The 18,180-nt window shown below is 37.8% G+C and overlaps 2 protein-coding genes across 3 annotated transcripts in view; both read right to left on the reverse strand.

The window, feature by feature from the left end:
• Positions 1–4,841: 4,841 nt before the first annotated feature.
• Positions 4,842–14,457, reverse strand: LOC120421297 (neuropeptide-like protein 31). Of its 2 annotated transcripts, none has more exons than XM_052710322.1 (5): positions 14,318–14,457; positions 6,914–7,037; positions 6,674–6,712; positions 6,539–6,598; positions 4,842–5,025 (listed from the first exon to the last, which is right to left on the reverse strand). In XM_052710322.1, exons 2-5 carry the CDS (start codon positions 6,944–6,946, stop codon positions 4,876–4,878), a joined length of 282 nt encoding a protein of 93 aa, XP_052566282.1. In that variant the 5' UTR covers positions 6,947–7,037; positions 14,318–14,457; the 3' UTR covers positions 4,842–4,875. The 2 variants fall into 2 exon arrangements, with proteins under 2 accessions (XP_052566282.1, XP_039440426.2); XM_039584492.2 differs by lacking the exon at positions 14,318–14,457 and adding an exon at positions 11,016–11,451.
• Positions 14,458–14,612: 155 nt separating this feature from the next.
• Positions 14,613–18,180, reverse strand: part of LOC120421153 (uncharacterized) — a 64,819-nt gene continuing 61,251 nt past the window's right edge. Inside the window, exons 12-19 of the mRNA XM_039584347.2 lie at positions 18,016–18,115; positions 17,834–17,956; positions 17,373–17,720; positions 16,792–17,309; positions 16,586–16,725; positions 16,317–16,438; positions 16,040–16,254; positions 14,613–15,982 (exon numbers count right to left, since the gene is read on the reverse strand). Coding sequence (XP_039440281.1) covers positions 15,717–15,982; positions 16,040–16,254; positions 16,317–16,438; positions 16,586–16,725; positions 16,792–17,309; positions 17,373–17,720; positions 17,834–17,956; positions 18,016–18,115 — 1,832 coding nt within the window. The 3' untranslated portion in view covers positions 14,613–15,716. The remainder of the gene's footprint in view (positions 15,983–16,039; positions 16,255–16,316; positions 16,439–16,585; positions 16,726–16,791; positions 17,310–17,372; positions 17,721–17,833; positions 17,957–18,015; positions 18,116–18,180) is intronic.

An 18,180-nucleotide genomic window follows, 5' to 3' on the forward strand; every position in this document is an offset into this window, starting at 1 on the left:
TACAACATTTACTTCCCCGTTCGACGGAAGGCGTGATCAGACAAATCTCGTCTCAAAATTTGCCACCGGGACCTTCTGAGATCGAACCTAGGCCGACTGGGTAGAGGCAACCACGCTTGCCGCTACAACTATTTTTACAACCAATTGTTTAAAAAAAAGTGCAATTAGGGAGACTTGATCCCTGCATTTTTACAGTCACTGGAATCAGCTTTAAGCTTAATTAGTTGGTTTGGTACTGGGTGCTGAAAAGACAAAATGCGTAACGTGATTTTCGAATGCTTCCCAATAATACAACTGCACTACAGCTGTAAACATAAATAAAGTAGAAGGCTATGTTCAAGCTCAAGCGTGACATATTTTTGCTGCTAAAGTGACTTGTTTTGAAACATTTTGGAATGTTTGAAGTTAGACTTATTGCTTAAAAATTAAGTGCTTCGCGCGTTTTTTGTTCGTGGGCTAGGGGGAAAATGCCCATTTTAAGCCTAATAAGCGGTCGTGTTTGAATGATGCTGGGTAATCTGGATTGTTCCTTTAAATTCACTAAAACCAAGTACACCAACGAGTAGAGCAACTTTTTGTGAACATTTCTGTTTATTTTCACTTTTATTGAAAGTTATGCTATTCCTTATATTTATTTCAAAAATGCATTCTAATCAGTCGAGTGCATTGGGCCACGCCCATTTTTCTATTTTCAGCTTAGTTCTTTTTTTCTTCCAGCGCTCTTTTGGGTCTGCTTAGTGCTGCCAAAATTGATGAAATTTTAAGCGAACACTCACGAAAAGTAGCATTTATAGCGAAAGTTTCCTGGCAGCACTTGCTCACACCAACAGGCGCTGCACCAGCATGTTGGTGGTGTTGGTGGCCACCCTTTGTTCTTTACTTGCCTTCGCTCCTCGCTCGGTTTTCTTCAGCCTTCGATTGGAATGGGTATTCAAAATTGAAACGTCAGAAGACTTAGCGCGTTTGTTTTTTTTATGGTGCTTGCTAATTATTTACATGTTTCGGGATTATTTTTCAAGTGAGTGACTAAAGAATGTGCAAAAAAAACATGTTGCCGGTAGTTGGAAGCAATTTTATATCTTAAGCGCTTTGAAGTCGTTAGCGCAAGTGAAAAGATATTGATGGCGACTTTCGTTAAGCAGTTAACCTCTCATCTTGCGTGTGGATGTGTGTGCCAAAAAAATGGTGAGAAATGGTCTCGCAAAATAGAAATTATGATCAAAAGTGCATTAAATTTGATCTTTTTGTCCAGTAAGTGGCATTAATTTGCGCGGCTTACTTGAGGCGGTGCTGTTGCTGGTAAGTTTATAGCCTAAATAGTATTTTTGGAGCTTTAATCGAGCATCAGACTCTCAATACGACGAAGATAAGTGTTTGATTAGAAAGGGTATATTTCCCCTATAAGATGAGTTGTCAAAAGAGGACTTTTTTTGTTTTCCACGTGACGAAACATTGCGTCAGAAGTGGGTGGAATTCAGTGAATCATAAAAGCAACCAATTTGATATCCCGAGATTATAAATCTTTGAAGCGCAGTGATTATATCGGAGTAAGAATATTCAATATTTTGTCGCAGGTGCCATCCATAGGTATTGATACAGTCGACTCTCTGGCTGTCGATCTTCTCGATATCAATATTGCTCCATCTTTCGATGAATTCTTCAGTCCCTTAAATCTGCATACTTCGATTGACTTTATTCCTCGATATTTTCTCTTGCTTGAAGGATCTCTTCCTCGACGGTTCCTTGGATTCTGTTTGCTTTAAAAATCTCTTCCGGTTGTCAATATTGTCACTATCTCATGGCTTGCATAGACATTTTTCTTTGCGAAACGAAGCTTTGAAGGGTGTTTGACATTAGTTTGTTTTTGTTTGCTGGACGTTGCCATGATTCTCTCCCATAGAGTTATCTACGTGCGCATGTATTGCGTGTTCATACACGAAAAAGATTGAGGTTAAATTTTGTCCGGCCAGCAAAATCAGATGGTGCGCTAGTGTGCGTACGCGAAACGTCATAAAGCTCTATAGCTGGGTACCAAGAAAAACATATTTTCAATCGAGTCTTCATTTTGCATCGTTCTGTAAACTGATGATTCTCTTCCTCGACGGTCCCTTGGATATTGACAACCAGAGAGTCGACGTCGACGTGTAGTTCGTTGCAACATTTCAAAATGCGTCATAAACACAGGCTTTGAGTGAGATAAAGCGCTTATTGAAATGCTACGAGTTATGCCAATCTCGATTTCAACCCTCTTTCTAAGATTAATTGACTTTGAATACATCAAATCTAGATTAAATTTTCAGAACAACCTATCCGTCATGGGTTTCCTATGCAGATATGACCTTTTGAAAATTTTATCTAGGTTCGACGCCCTAGATTTTTTTTTAAATTCTTACAAAATAAATTATTGATCGATTACAATACTTGCTACTTTTTGGGAGCAGTTTGCGAACAGTAAATCGGTTCCACTTTGACAGTTCTAAATTGCGGCCGCTTTGCGAACCACTATTCAGCACCCAGGTTTGGTATTTTGTACATGGTTTCCTTTAGTATAGTTGAAGAAGACTTACTGCAATTCGAACCATTTTTCAAATATTTTGTAAACACAAATTACCAGCTTTTGTAAACATGTTCAATTTTTTTTTCAAAAAAATATTTAAACGGTACACATCAACCAGAGCTTTTGCACCAAGATTTTTGTTACAGACATTTTAGTATCTTCAAAACTACGGGAACTATCGATATGATTTTTTAAATAAGTAAGTCTTCAAAGTTATTTATAACAAAATTTGGCCATTTTTACAATCAGGTTGTTGCAGGATTGGGTTTGTAAGTTTGACAATTTTGGAATAAGAAGACAACAACTTTCTTGGTTGCTGTGCACCCTTAAGTTTTTAAATATTTTACATGGGTAATTCTCCGCCAACTCACACAGCAGTTGCCCCGACCCCTCTTCGATTTGCGTGAAACTTTGTCCTAAGGGGTAACTTTTGTCCCTGATCACGAATCCGAGGTCCGTTTTTTGATATCTCGTGACGGAGGGGCGGTACGACCCCTTCCATTTTTGAACATGTGAAAAAAGAGGTGTTTTTCAATAATTTGCAGCCTAAAACGGTGATGAGATAGAAATTTGGTGTCAAAGGGACTTTTATGTAAAATTAGACGCCCGATTTGATGGCGTACTCAGAATTCCGAAAAAACGTATTTTTCATCGAAAAAAACACTAAAAAAGTTTTAAAAATCCTCCCATTTTCCGTTACTCGACTGTAAACAATTTTGGAACATGTCATTTTATGGGAAATTTAATGTACTTTTCGAATCTACATTGTCCCAGAAGGGTCATTTTTTCATTTAGTACAAAATTTTTCATTTTAAAATTTCGTGTTTTTTCTAACTTTGCAGGGTTATTTTTTAGAGTGTTTTAATGTTCTACAAAGTTGTAGAGCAGACAATTACAAAAATTTTGATATATAGACATAAGGGGTTTGCTTATAAAAATCACAAGTTATCGCGATTTTACGAAAAAAAGTTTTGAAAAAGTTGGTCGTCATCGATCATGGCCGTTCATGGTCACCCGCGACAGACACGGACGACGAAACAAAGAGAAACGCAAAAAGTAACTTTTTCAAAACTTTTTTTCGTAAAATCGCGATAACTTGTGATGTTTATAAGCAAACCCCTTATGTCTATATATCAAAATTTTTGTAATTGTCTGCTCTACAACTTTGTAGAACATTAAAACACTCTAAAAAATAACCCTGCAAAGTTAGAAAAAACACGAAATTTTAAAATGAAAAATTTTGTTCTAAATGAAAAAATGACCCTTCTGGGACAATGTAGATTCGAAAAGTACATTAAATTTCCCATAAAATGACATGTTCCAAAATTTTTTACAGTCGAGTAACGGAAAATGGGAGGATTTTTAAAACTTTTTTAGTGTTTTTTTCGATGAAAAATACGTTTTTTCGGAATTCTGAGTACGCCATCAAATCGGGCGTCTAATTTTACATAAAAGTCCCTTTGACACCAAATTTCTATCTCATCACCGTTTCAGGCTGCAAATTATTGAAAAACACCTCTTTTTTCGCATGTTCAAAAATGGAAGGGGTCGTACCGCCCCTCCGTCACGAGATATCAAAAAACGGACCTCGGATTCGTGATCAGGGACAAAAGTTACCCCTTAGGACAAAGTTTCACGCAAATCGAAGAGGGGTCGGGGCAACTTTTCCCGATTTCGTGTGAGTTGGTAGAGAATTACCCACATACTAAACATGCAATATTTTGGAGGAATCAAGTGAAATAGCTCTTACTGGTAGCAAATCGATAGATTAAATGTATAAGAAACATTTTGTTTAAGTTTCCTCAAAACGTTAAAAGGGGGATCAAGACTTTTGTGTAAAATTGGACGCTCGATTTGATAAAAAAGCAAAGCAATCCACTTTAACGACCCCCGGGTCTTTTGTGGTCTCTATTGCAAGTTTCTACTCATTTCTAGGGATCTGCAGGCTCTCGAGGCTCTCTTATTTTGCATCAAAAAAGTTAAAAAACAATGTTTAAATTACAACTATCCAAAATGTTGTAAAATCATACGGTAATTAGGAAAAATCAATCATTTAATAGCTAAATCACCTATGAGCCATTTTCCCCTAAAAACGGGAAATGGGCTAAGCATGCATTCCGGGAAGTTCGTGCTATCTAGTCGCACGTGCATTTTGGACCCAAATTGAGTTAAGAATACTGCCATACTTCCTTACACTCTATTTCAATTCTACAGTTCGGTTTCCAAAAGTATCATTAGTTGCGTAATGATGGATGTGATATCTCTAAATTGAAATGCGTAATAGTATGGGCATTAGGATTTAATAACAGTAACAAATATCACATTTTGTTTACTTGCAACAAACTATTTTCACATCTAATAATAAGGTTTGTATCCATACGGTCCATAGCCTCCGCCATAACCTCCTCCATATCCCCCTCCGTATCCTCCTCCATATCCTCCGTAGCCACCGTATTTATTCGGGTAACCTGCATTGGGAATGATAATATTATTAAAATGTGTCGATCGATTTTGCTGGAGTCAGAGCCCATTTTGCCGAGGATCATAAATTGCCCAAGTTTTGATTTCACAGAAAAAAAAAAACAATTCCCGTAATCGTGAAACGTGTTCATGAATTTGAGAACCACGAAGGAAATTATCCCTGTGTATGGTGCATTTGCACTATAAACGTGAACTATATTCCTCAAACTCATGAACACAATTCACGATTTCAAAAATTTACATTTTTCCGTGTAATGTCGGATAGGCTGTGTAGAAAATGAGTATGAACAAATGGCTTAATTTAGTTTTTTTTATTTTTGTTTGAAATGCTACCTCGCATGGGACAGGTTTTGCGAATATTTTCTTCCACTTCCATCAATATTTTCACATACACGGAGAAAAAAGAGTTCCTAAAATCGTGAACAATCGTTCATGAAAATGGGAACCACGAACAAAGTGTTCAAATTTCATAGTACGTTTTTCAAAATCGTAGGTACTATGGGATTTGAACACTTTGTTCGAGGTTCCCATTTTCATGAACGCTTGTTCACGATTTTGGGAACTCTTTTTTCTCCGTGTAACAGCCCGATCAAAGCATGCTCCTATGCTGTGTTTATGCTCGAAAATCAAATTTCAGACTAGCGCAAGATTGCTCAATACTTTCTTCCGAATAGATTTAGCGAATTTTGTCACATTTTCTTGTTTCTTGTTGGGTCAAAAAAATAGTTCAAAATAAAAATTCCAAAAATCAAAATTCAAAGCAAATGGTTTTTCAAATGCAATGCGCAAATTGGGTCCTAAAATGAAGCTTAGATTGCTGATATTATTATTTACAGTGATAAAGCTTATTTTTCTCAGTACAAAGTCCCTTTGTACAACCACAAAGAGTTTAAAATGGATTTTTAAATCAATTTTGAAAAATTAACCTCGCGGTCCTTCTTGACAGAAAAGCTCCTACTTGACAGCTCGTTCCAAGGGGACAACAGTTGTTCCATCGAAAAATGTTGTCTTGTCAATATTTTTTTTGCATTTAAATGAAAAAGTGATCAGAAATGGTTATTAATCGTGTTTTTTACCGTTGTACATAAAAATTGACATAGGGCTTTAGTACCCAATTGCAGATTCAACCGATCAGTCCCATTTTGTGGGGGGTTGTTTTGTATCCAAAGAGGCATCGTTAACGCTTGGTTTTGTTATGCTTTGACTTTGATCATTTTAAAATTTACAGCAAAATACCAGTCTACGGCTCATACCGAAATTTTCTTTAGATTTGGTTGAATCCCAAGAACGCCAACTATTTGAAAATTGAGTAAAGTTTGAGCAATCCCAATTGGCATTTCAAGCAAAACAATGTTATAGGGTCGAAGCTGAAGTGTAAACAAAGAGTCTATCCTGCTCACGTCAGTTGATGTTTACATTAGGAACGAGCAAGACACTTTTACAATGTTTTGCTAGAATTTAGCCTATTGATGGGTCAACAATTGAATTTAAATAAATTACCTCCATATCCACCGTATCCTGGATAACCGTAACCTCCGTATCCACCATATCCTCCATACACTAAAATAAGATAGAAAAATGTTTAAAACATTTGAATAAAAACATACATTTATTTGTTGATTCACAAATACTCACGTGGATTTTGATAACCTCCATATCCTGGACCTCCGTACCCTGAAATGTTATTGTTCAAATTATATAGCTACTTATATTGACAAACAAAACTTGGTTTCTCAAGATCAAGATTCAGACCATTACTTTACAAAGCGCTGCCGGTGCTGCTTTAATCATAAGAAAAGTGCCAAGACAGGTCTGTTTCAAACAACGAGTTTGCTAGTCTAAATGTTAATCCGTATTATTTTGAACTCAAATTACCTCCATAACCGCCATGGCCACCGTAGCCACCATAACCGCCGTATCCTCCACCGAGTCCTCCTAATAGTCCATATCCAAGTGCAGAAGTGGCAACCACGAGCGATGCCAGAAGAGAAAGGATAATCTAGAATAAAGTGGTCAGGTTAATTCAATTATTGCAGGCAAATCATTCGATCTGGCCTCGGGGACTCGGAAAGAAACATTTTTGTATTGCCCATTAACGTACAGTTGTCCTTAATAAAATGTTGTCATTTTTGAGTTATCAAGACCAAATGAAATCATTTTCGGTAACATGCTTTCGTGTCAATGTTTTTTTTTAATTAAACCAATTATTAACGCAAAAACATTTTCAGAGTTTAATAATAATTTTTTTTTTTGAATGTGACATGCAAATCACTATTCTGGTGTAATGTGTCTTTTTTCAGTCTTAATTGAGGTGAAATAACATCATAAAAGAGGTAATAACCTCAAAAGTTACACCTTCAAAAATTACACAATTTTTTGCTGTGTTTTTGTGAAAAATTTATAAACAACACAGTAAAAAATTGTGGAAATTTGGAAAGTGTAATTTTGGAAGGTTGAAAATTACCTCTTTTATGATGTAATTTTACCTCAATTCAGACTGAAAATGCGACATTACACCAGAATAGCGGTAAAATTACACTTTTTCAGAGGTAAAATTACACATTTTTTCAGAGGTAAAATTACACATTTTTTCAGACATAAAAGATGTACCCCTTTCCAGATGTAATATTACCATGATTTTTTTTTCTGTGTAGACTTAATCGAATCTTGGCCTTAAAAAATGTTTAGGAAGGTAATCCTTACTGAGGAAAGGCTATAACATAACTCGAAAAACGAAATTCTTAATTTGACCTCCTAGACCCACCTTCATGTATACATACCGACTCAAAATCAAATTTTGAGCAAATGTCTGTGTGTGTTGTGGGATGTTGATAAAAAAATGCACTGGGTTATCTCGGCAATGGCTGAATCGATTTGGACCGTTTTGGTCTCATTCGGTCCGTCTTGAGGTCCCATAAGTCGCTATTAAAAATTATAAAGTTTACACCCAATGGGCGGTCGCATGATTGTGATACATTGCTGCATGAAAGTATATCAGATTCTGCATTAAATCTGTTCTCATGCATTTTTTGCAATATAGGGGTATAACATTTTTGCCCGTTACCGACCATTATCGACATTACCGACTGCTGTTTGCTGGTATTGCGAAAAAAAATTTATCCGAACGAGGATTGAATCATCATCTACTTGATTGTTTATCCGACACGCTACCACCACGCCATGGACGCTTGATGAATTACGAGGGACAAAGCACCATCATATTCTTCTCTTTGAAGTGTTGTTCGGGGACGCGCCAGCATTATATTTGTTGGTGAGAACTGCAGATCGCTGACATTTTTACACACGGACAAAAATGGTCTACGGGCTTGCTGCAAAAAATGTTATAAAATGCAGCAAATCCACTGCTGCAGATTTTGATATATCTTTTTCCTTTGGGTGTAGTGAAGTACTTCAAAAGTTATGCAAAAAAACGATTTTGCGAAAATTCCGGAAGATTGTAAAAAGGGTGGTTTTTGTATGAAACCTTGTCATGTTATACATTTTTAGGTACTTGAAAGACGTTTCCAACGCGTTCAGAAGATTGAAGATCTGACAACCCTTTCAAAAGTTATAAGCACTTGAGTGTTATTTATGAACTTTTTAGAAGCCGGATCTCAGCAAATTCGACAAAAACGTTGTCCGGATCTACCATGCGACTTGTCGTTGGATAGGTAATCAAAAGACCTTTCCGACGAGTTCAAAAGATTTAAGATCTGACGACCTATCAAAAGTTATGAGCATGAGCATGAGCATGAGAGACCACCCATGGTTGTCCTTCTCCGTTGCTGAACAGGACCGTAATATCCTATCAGCACTACCACTCAAAGGATTCAACGATCTAATGATGTTTCTCTTATCAACAGCATGCATGAATGCGCTGAAAAGATAAAACAACAAGATCATCAAAACTAGAGCAGGTGCGAATAAGTAACAGTCATTGGCCACCAACGGCGCCCGCCATGTCAGTTTGTAGATCTCGGGGGATTGGGGCGGGAATGTTAGTTAGCACAGGTTGCTACCAAGGGTGGGTTCTATACGATATCCACACCCCCACGTGTGCCGGAAAAACTACTTCTACTTGGGATTTTGTTAGTGGGTAAGGGTAATGGTCAGGATTCATCATAGAAGATGATGATGTGACCCAAAAATCAATAAGTTTTGTTTATAGGGTGATGTATTATTCTCAAGGCAAACAATCGAATGCTGCTGATGAGACAATTCCCGTTTATTTGCTGTTGAATTTAGCATTTATGATTCAATCTTAGACAGCCGGCTGTGGAAAGAAGAATCAAAATAGTATGTAATTAAATGTTGAAATATTATACTCAGCATAACATTTACATAGAGTAGACCGACCATGGAGTAGAAACGATTTGAATTTTTGAATTATTATAAAATAAGCAACCAATAAATGACTGAGAAGATACGATGTTATGAAAAGGAAAAAAAATAAATTACTAAGCGGAAGTCTTATCACGGGAAACGACTGGTCGAGTTGTAAGGTAGTGTATATCTAGCGCGAAATTTAAAACGAATCTTCTCATTAAACAATTACAAAAAACAAAGAAACCCGGCTGAATGTGAACCTCGACAAACTAGAAATACGATCGCGACATTTCAACTACAACATCTACCCGGGTAGAAAATTAAATTTAATAGGCTGAACGAAACGTAGATAAGATAGACTTAAACATATTTCAAGAATCTTTCGAGTAGAATATTCCTTAAAGGAACGAGCTCACCAATTCAGTGTCTGCTTGTCTCTGGAATCCATACGATCCCGAAAAACACCAAAATATTCCGACGGCGAACGCGAAAAAATCAAACGAACCGACGGAACGACGCTCCAAATCGAACTGGCGAACTGGTTGTCATCGAAGCAACCAGAGCCAGCCGCAGACGCACGCGCACACGCACACACTCACCCAAAAAACACCAAAATATTCCGACGGCGAACGCGAAAAAATCAAACGAACCGACGGAACGACGCTCCAAATCGAACTGGCGAGCTGGTTGTCATCGAAGCAACCAGAGCCAGCCGCAGACGCACGCGCACACGCACACACTCACCCAAAAAACACCAAAATATTCCGACGGCGAACGCGAAAAAATCAAACGAACCGACGGAACGACGCTCCAAATCGAACTCAGATCTGACGACCTATCAAAAGTTATAAGCACATAACTGCCCTGAATTATGAAGATCTGACTACCCAATCTGATGGTATGAATAATGAATCAAGTTGATAGAACACTGAAAGGTCCGCCCTTTTGTATCTATTTTGGATAGCATTACCCTTTGAATGTGAGGAAGGCACCATACTTCCAGCTGAGCTATTTACTTGATTTTATAAACACAAAAAAGCGAAAAACATAAACACATAAACGTTGAATAATATTTGCATCGACATTACTGTAAATAAACTTAGCAAAAAATTCCATATGTTTGGCAGGTTAATTTAACCAATTCCTGCTGAGCTTATTTTTGCTTCTTTTCAGTTGAAAATGCCTTTTAGAATTAGGTGCTCATGGAATACCTTATTACTTTGGCAAACAAGAGTGAGTTCTCAAGATTTTTTGGATGAAAAACTTGCTACAAAGACTTGTCATTGAAAACTAACTTCTTCGATTGTACCTCACTCTTTCTTCTTCTCTTGTTTCCCGCATTGAGATTCAAAGCTTAGCATTTGAAAATCTAACAAAGTTTTAGACAAACTCTTCTGATACTATTTTTTAGCTGATGTGGGTTTTGCAATAGTCGCCTTTCATCACACTGACGTGGTTTCTTAGTCATAACTGTTGTTTTGCGTTATTTTTTTTTTCAACAAATCACGAAAAATGAAAAAAAAAAAATTTTGTCGTAGTCACTAATGCACTAAACACTTTTTGGTTGTTTCAAAATAATGTTGAGATCATTCAACCATGAACTTATTCACAATTAAAATTTTCCATAGTTCCGCTAGTGACTGAAACTCACGTATGATCGCATTGTTCTGACTGTTGCTATACTGGCTAGAAGCTTTTTCAAGTGAACCTTCACAGGTCGCGCCCGGTCTCGTACTGAAACTGACGTCGTCCAGAAGCTTTACCTCTTATATAAGAGTACATTTTTGTCAGATCGTACAGCGTGATGAATTTCTTGGCCAGACTCTGCGAATCAACAATTGGGCATAGAGGAATAGAGGGGACATTCATTTCATAGCCAAGAGGAAACGCTTCTACGCAGAACACGACCGGAGATACAGTCGGTGAATGAGAATCTGAGTGTACACATTTTAACACCCCTGAAGACGTTGGTCTAGTTGGCGACTCACGCAGCTAAGTCAGAAGTCAACTCAACAGTCTTGGAGCACGTGGGCGGGCAAAAGCCAGAGGCGAAACGCAGCAAAAGTACCGTCAAATGGGTAACTTAGAACAACAGGTCAAAGCTCTCTGAAACCATTTCTACAGTATACAACTAACCCCAAATGACGGTGCGACTTTCTTGGGTTCTTCCACCTCCCCGAACGACGACCACGTTGTGTTCAATCTGTGTGGGGCTTTGTCTTGTGGTGGCGCTTGAGAATTTTTATTATGGGTCAACCGCCGAAAAGGCCATGGAATGAACTTGAACGTGTCATCCACTGGAAAATCCAGCGGATGTTGGCTCGCAAAGTGCACCTTCCGTATTGCTGATTTTCCTCGTTTTGAAAGTTGCAAAATATTCGTTGGTCAGCGCACTGCTAAGTAGATGAATGATTCTGAAAAGAAAACGTCCTTGTAACAGATTACCATTTTATTACAACTTGCCATGAGACTTCTAAAACTGGAGTTCGAGTTGTTTACGGTTTAAAAAATGAATTTGATTATCAATGAATTTGAAAATTTCTTTGAGGATAGAGAAAGATGGGACATGATGACTATATGGAGCACGAAGAACAATCGCTCGTTTGGACGTAATTTTAGTAATATAGATATTTCCAGTATGTATTCAAAAATGTTTCTAGCAATGCAATAAGTTGAGTCTGCTGAACCTCGTAAATGGTGTAAACTGAGTTGGATGATATTTTTCATCAAACATAAACTTCTTTTAAATTAAGGAAGGAACTTAATATGGAAAAAAAGTTTAATCTTCACTTCATGTTATCAAAATGCCATTTTATAAAATGATTTACTAATACACTGCCATATTCCTTTGTCGCACCTGTTAGGATACAACATTGTTTATTAGAAAATTAATACCAAAAATTGCAAAAAAATACTGATAAAATATAATTAAAATGGTTACACTAAAATTTGATGACATTACAAACTAAAAATATTCAACGCGTTATTATTAAAACTTCACCCCATGGGCCATTCGATTTTTTTTCGATTCGTAATTTTTGGGTTAAATTATATGTTTTTCAAATTGAAAAAAATCAATTTTGTAGAATAATTTAACCAAGCTATAACATAAAAACAATACTTAATCCACCATTAAAGTTAAAGTTTTGTACAAAACCGTATTATGCGAAACATTCCGTATAAAATTCCGGCCTGCTAAAAATCCGCGGAAAGGGTTGAAAATCCGTATGGTAAGGAAAAAATCCGTACAGTTCCGCTCATTTGGATATAATTGGACTTAGTGATTTTTCACGCTCGAAAATTTCAAATTTCACGGGGACCTCAATTTCAAAACACCAAAATTCCCGCAAATTTCGTGGAACTCGAAAAATGTTAAAATAACTCTGAAAATCCTATGTTCAAACCACAGAAATTACTTTTAATGCTTCATTATATATAATTCTTCAATAAACTAAAAAATTCACTTAATTTGAATGCGACACAGCAAAATCCTCCTGTTTTATATCAAAGCAAGATTTAACAATCTTGTCCAGTCAAAATGAGTAAAATAAGTTGAATTTTTTGCAACATTTAGCCCATTAAACACATTTTGAAGGGTTGTAGCTCACTTTTCAAAACCGAAATTTAAAATCAATTTGCCAAAATAATATAATTTTCAACAAATTCGAAATTTTTATTCTAAATGAGAAAAGAAAACTAAAAAGGTTTATTTTTAACTTTCACTGAAGTCATCCACCCAAATAAAACAGGCCCAATAAAATTGATATGTTTTTGTAAACAATACACTTCATTTTGTTTTGAATAAAAAAAGCTTGATTCTTTTAATTTCTATCAAAACTATACCTTTCAAATGAAACAGCAGTTTTAATACAGCGATTGAAAATATTACTAAAATTAGTTAGTATCCAAAAAAAACTCAAAAAACGTAATTCTTCAAATGTTCATTCATATCAACTTGACATACATATATATTCAAGCTTTTTAATTGAAAACTAATAAAATTAATTGAATAGTATTTTTGAATGAAATATTTATTAAGTTGTTATTTAAAAAAAAAACCTATATTAGTAATTAAACCAGGGTATTCACTCGCTTAGTTCTACAGTACCGTAAACTGGGGTCAATCGGGACACATGGGGCGAATTGGGACAGCAGTTTTAAGCATGTTGGAGCACAATATTTTGATTTTTCTGGTTGGTTTCGGTTAGAACAGACTCAGGCCCTCAAAATGTGTACATCCATTTCCAAATTTAAAAGCTTTAAGTGCTCTAAAAACTGCTGTCCCTATTCAGACTGTAGTCCCGATTCACCCCAGATTACGGTAGTTCATAAGATAATTTTTATTCCTTTTTGAGTTTGATAAATTATTTGGTGAAAATTTGTTACATTTTCACACAAACATCAAATTTCACGATATTTCGCGGATTTTACGCTGTCCGCGAAATCGTGAAATTTCACTAACCCTAGATATAATGACTCGATCGACAAAGTTTCATGCAAAAAGAAAAAAAGAAGATTCGATTTGCGAAATTCTAGAGAATTGCTCAGCTTTCTACATTCATAAAATTTTAACGCTTGATAAAAATAGGAGTCAATTTGGCTTAAATTTGATCATTGCCGTTCTACGCATATTTGTCCCATGTAACTTATGGTCAATTCTTGCTTTTTGTCATTATTAAGTTTTTTCTTACTTATAATTTTAGAAAAAATAACACATAAAATCTAAAATTAACAAACAATTGGTTCAATATGTACTGTTAGTTTGACGATTTTGTTCAACATTAAGCGGAAGTGACGCTCTCAGATACCAGCACTGGGACAGTACAGCTCTTTCATAAATTTATCACATACAACGTGGCGCCCAACACTGCCGTTGTTGTTTGGCGTTTACTAGACAATAAATTAGTAGACGCGATATTTTTGTTGCTGTCTTTGCGCTCTTTACACACTTACCATACCGTTGAATGAATGGGTGAGAAAAAAGAGTGATTCATTCCCGACGACACCAGATTCGAGATCGGGTGTATATTTTGAATGACGAAAAGATCAAACAGAGAGGTGGATGGACGAGACACGGTGGGTATTACTTTCACGGCGGTGACATGTAGCCAAGGCCAACGGAACGTGTATGCTCAGCAGACCTTCAAAGGGGAGTTGGCGCTGGTGGAATAATGGGTTTAAAAAAATCTCAACTCAAGTGTTATTTGCAGTGATATTACCAGCTGGAAGAAGAAAAAAAAGCGCGCAATTGTTACATAACAGCAAACATGATTTATGATTTTTTATATCATATATAATGTAACACGAATTGTTTCGTATATAACTTTATGAATTCCTGTGTTGTCGATCGTTATAAATAATTTAATTTTTATCTAATGCAGTTCTGCCGATCGATTTGGGAGGCAGAATCTGAAAATATTATCTAAATATATGGTTTCTCTGTCACACAGTAACGTGTTATGTTTTCAGGTATTTTGAACATTGATATTTTTTTCTTTATCATTCGTGACTTAATTAGTTGAACCTTGGTTTTGTGTTCTTGGAATATTCATTATAAATGTTTCAACATTGCGAAAACGCCGTAAAGTTATTGTTAACATTTGTTTAGTTGAAAGAAAATCTATCGATATATATATTATCCGGTTCGTGGTAATTATAGTGCCTATGGAAAATTTCTTGTGTTTACACAGATAAACTAGCAACGGACTATTTTTAGTGAATGGTTACAAAGTTAGAAAAGTGTTGTTTTCTACATATACAAGACGTCTTCTTTTTTTTTGGTATTGTATTTCCTTCATAATACGACGAGCGATTATTACAGTTGCGTTTATGATGAGTACGAGTAATACTTTAAGAGATATGAAATAAAATGATCGGCATAGCGAAGATGTTCTCAGTTTTAGACGATTATAGGACTAAAATGAACGAAATCGATGAGAAATCAACCAAAAATGTACAGCAATGTGGGTATTGAAACCGTTTCATATATCTGTATCCAGGACAATGTTTCAACATGATTTAGGCCAGTTAAAAATTCATGCTTTTGCTATTTCTACGTAACAAATGTATGTACCTATTTGAATACAAATATTCTAGCAGTTTTTGAATGCCAAAAAGCCGTATAATTATTGTTTTGTTTAGAAAATTATGTCTGCTTTGGAATTGTTGCCACATTTCATGCTTTTATTGTCATACATTTACAAAATAAATTAACTTGTTTTGCAAACGAATGTTCTGAGTGTGACTTTGTAAAAGCAAAATAATACAACTAGCAAGTCCAGCTTGCCAATACAATTTCGAGAGAAAAAAAAAAACGCGGCACTGAATTAAAATTAAAAACAAAACTAACAAATTAGACCTGCCAAAGAAGCAAATGGTTTGTGCTGTCTTCCCGGCCGGCAATCTCGCTCACGCTGTTGCTCCCGGAGCTCCTAAAGTCTTCGTATCCATCGCCACCGGAAATTACCAGCAAGTTCGGGCTAGGATTGTTGGTGGACGCGGCATCCGACTTCTTGGTGCTGTTGCTACCCACTTTGGACAGATCGTCCGTGCTTCCCGCGGTTGGCGATTCCACAAACGTCAGGAATCGCACGTGCCCGGTGTGGCCGTGGGGAATTCCTGGAATATGAGAGAGGGTCACTTCTGCAGCTAACTACATTTGCGTAACTTGCTTACCCGTGACGGCCGGAATCGAGGAACCCTTGCAGACGGTGGAGGCCGCGATCGTCAACAGCACGCCGGCGCTGGTTCCCACCCAGATCAAATCCTTGCACGAGAGCAGCGAAGTTACTCGCAGACAGGCCGCTTTGTGCTGCCGAATGATGTCATCACAGTTGGAGAGCATTTTGTTCACCGAAGGTGCCAGGTTTACTTCGAAAATTATTTCAAAGCTGGGAAGAGTGGAAATACATGTTAGTTGAAAATTTGTGATGGTTGCCTTTGGTCAACATACCTTTCGTAGTGGCAACACTTGAGGTGTGCTGAATTTTGCACCGATATCCAGACGTAATCGTTCATGATCGCCATGTTCGTGATTGGTTTTGAATCATTGGATATCTGGATTTGGCTGTCGATCTGCAAAAAAGCCGTTCATAATTTTTAATGAAAAATGATCATCACTCTATTATGCAAAAAAAAAATCACGATTTCGTTATCCGATACCATCCAAGTAATAACGGTAAAAAATGTGATCGACTTTGCTTATGATCTGACGATTCTCACCTGCAATGTTGTGGTGTTCAGTATTTTTATGCAGCCCTGAATTGCGCACCAAAGCTTGTCGTGCACGTTCAGCAATTTGGTCACCGGACTCGAGACTGTTCCTACGGATATCGTAGTTGGGTTCGCCGTGTTCCAACCATCTGTAAATGTTAGAAATAAAGTAATTAAGCAAGTGGCCGCTACCGCGAACCTTCACCAACACTCACTGTGATCTCTCGAGTATACGCAAACATCACCGTTTGCCAGTGAAACAAACACTTTGTTGCTCAAATACAGAATGGAGTAGACAGCACTTATGTGGGAGATTTTGATCTTGTTCTTCTTGATGCGGATGTTATCGGTGCAGTTGTACACGTGGATGCAACCGTCCTCGGTGCCAAGCCACATGGTCGACTGCTGCACGTCCGTTTCTTCCGAGTTGGACTCCTGATGGCGATGAACCCCGGCCATCGGTACCGCCGCCGGTGAGGGAGCACTTGCCGCTACCAGCTGGGACGGACTTGCCGCTCGCTCCGGTTGACTTTCCGTCTCCGAATCTTCACTGGAGCTGCCCGAGTCGAGCTGTATGTCGGTCGAGTTTCTCGCGCTGCTCTTGTTCGCTTCTTCGGCCGTTTTCGAGGGTCGTTTCTCGCGTGACTTTGACGTCGAATTGACTATTGAGTTTATGGTGTTTGCCAGCGACGCCGACGGATCTTGCACGGAAATGTTGATACCAGTGTGGTGGCTGGTGGAAGGAAGAGATCGTAACTAATTTTGCAAATTTGAGTTGAAAATTCATTCAAATTACCCATCATCAGAGGCAGGAACGGACGCTACGCACAGGATACGGGCGTTACACACGCCGTTACAGCTGGTCACGGTCGGTTCCGGCACCAGACTTAGCACGCAAACCTGGCCGACGTAACCGTCGCTGTTACAAACCCAAACGTCACGCTGAACGCCCAGCGTGGGTGAGGCACAAGTGAACTGTAAACCGGCACGAGTTTTCCGGATCGGCACCGACACCAGAAAGTCCGGAACATGGCTGCGCTCGATGGCACTGGCGAGCTTCTGCTTGGCCTCTGCGAAGGCCTCCTCCCATTGGGAACGCTTGTCGGGTTTCGAAAAGACCACCGTCATGTTCTGGATTCCGTTGCTGAAAAGTTTTACGACACGATTAGAACTCTATTTTATGCTTTGTCACCATGCGGCTCCATCAAACTACATATCGTCCAATGGAGACGCTTGGTAATGCAAAAAAAATCTTACGATGTGCTCAACGTCAACTCCAGGATGTTCAGCTGGGTATCGTTAGTCTGTCGTTCCGATAGCTGTCGCTGCACCTCCCGCTGCAAGTCTCGAATCGCTTCCTCAAGCAGCTGATGGGGACATCTGTGGTAAAGAGAAGATAAGATTTTACCCCGACCACAGCATTCAAAATAGATCATTACCTCAAACTTGCAGCCAGCTCAGATATCTGCGACAGCTTGTTGGAATCGTCGGAGAGATGTTCAATCTCCTTCATGATGCGTCGAATGTTTTCGTCTTTTGCTGCAATAAATCAAAATTAGTCACTTAATTGTGCTGATTTTATCGATAGCGAAATTGCCATATGC

The sequence above is a fragment of the Culex pipiens genome, chromosome 3 (genome assembly GCF_016801865.2).
Source record: "Culex pipiens pallens isolate TS chromosome 3, TS_CPP_V2, whole genome shotgun sequence".
NCBI lineage: Eukaryota > Metazoa > Arthropoda > Insecta > Diptera > Culicidae > Culex > Culex pipiens.

Bases quoted from the DNA above. Each gene is read 5' to 3' on its own strand.
- LOC120421297 (XM_039584492.2), bottom strand. The intron at 6,599-6,673 runs GTGAGTATTTGT...ATCTTATTTTAG, and splicing joins TGGAGGTTATCAAAATCCAC to TGTATGGAGGATATGGTGGA. The intron at 5,026-6,538 runs GTAATTTATTTA...TTCCCAATGCAG, and splicing joins AGGATACGGTGGATATGGAG to GTTACCCGAATAAATACGGT.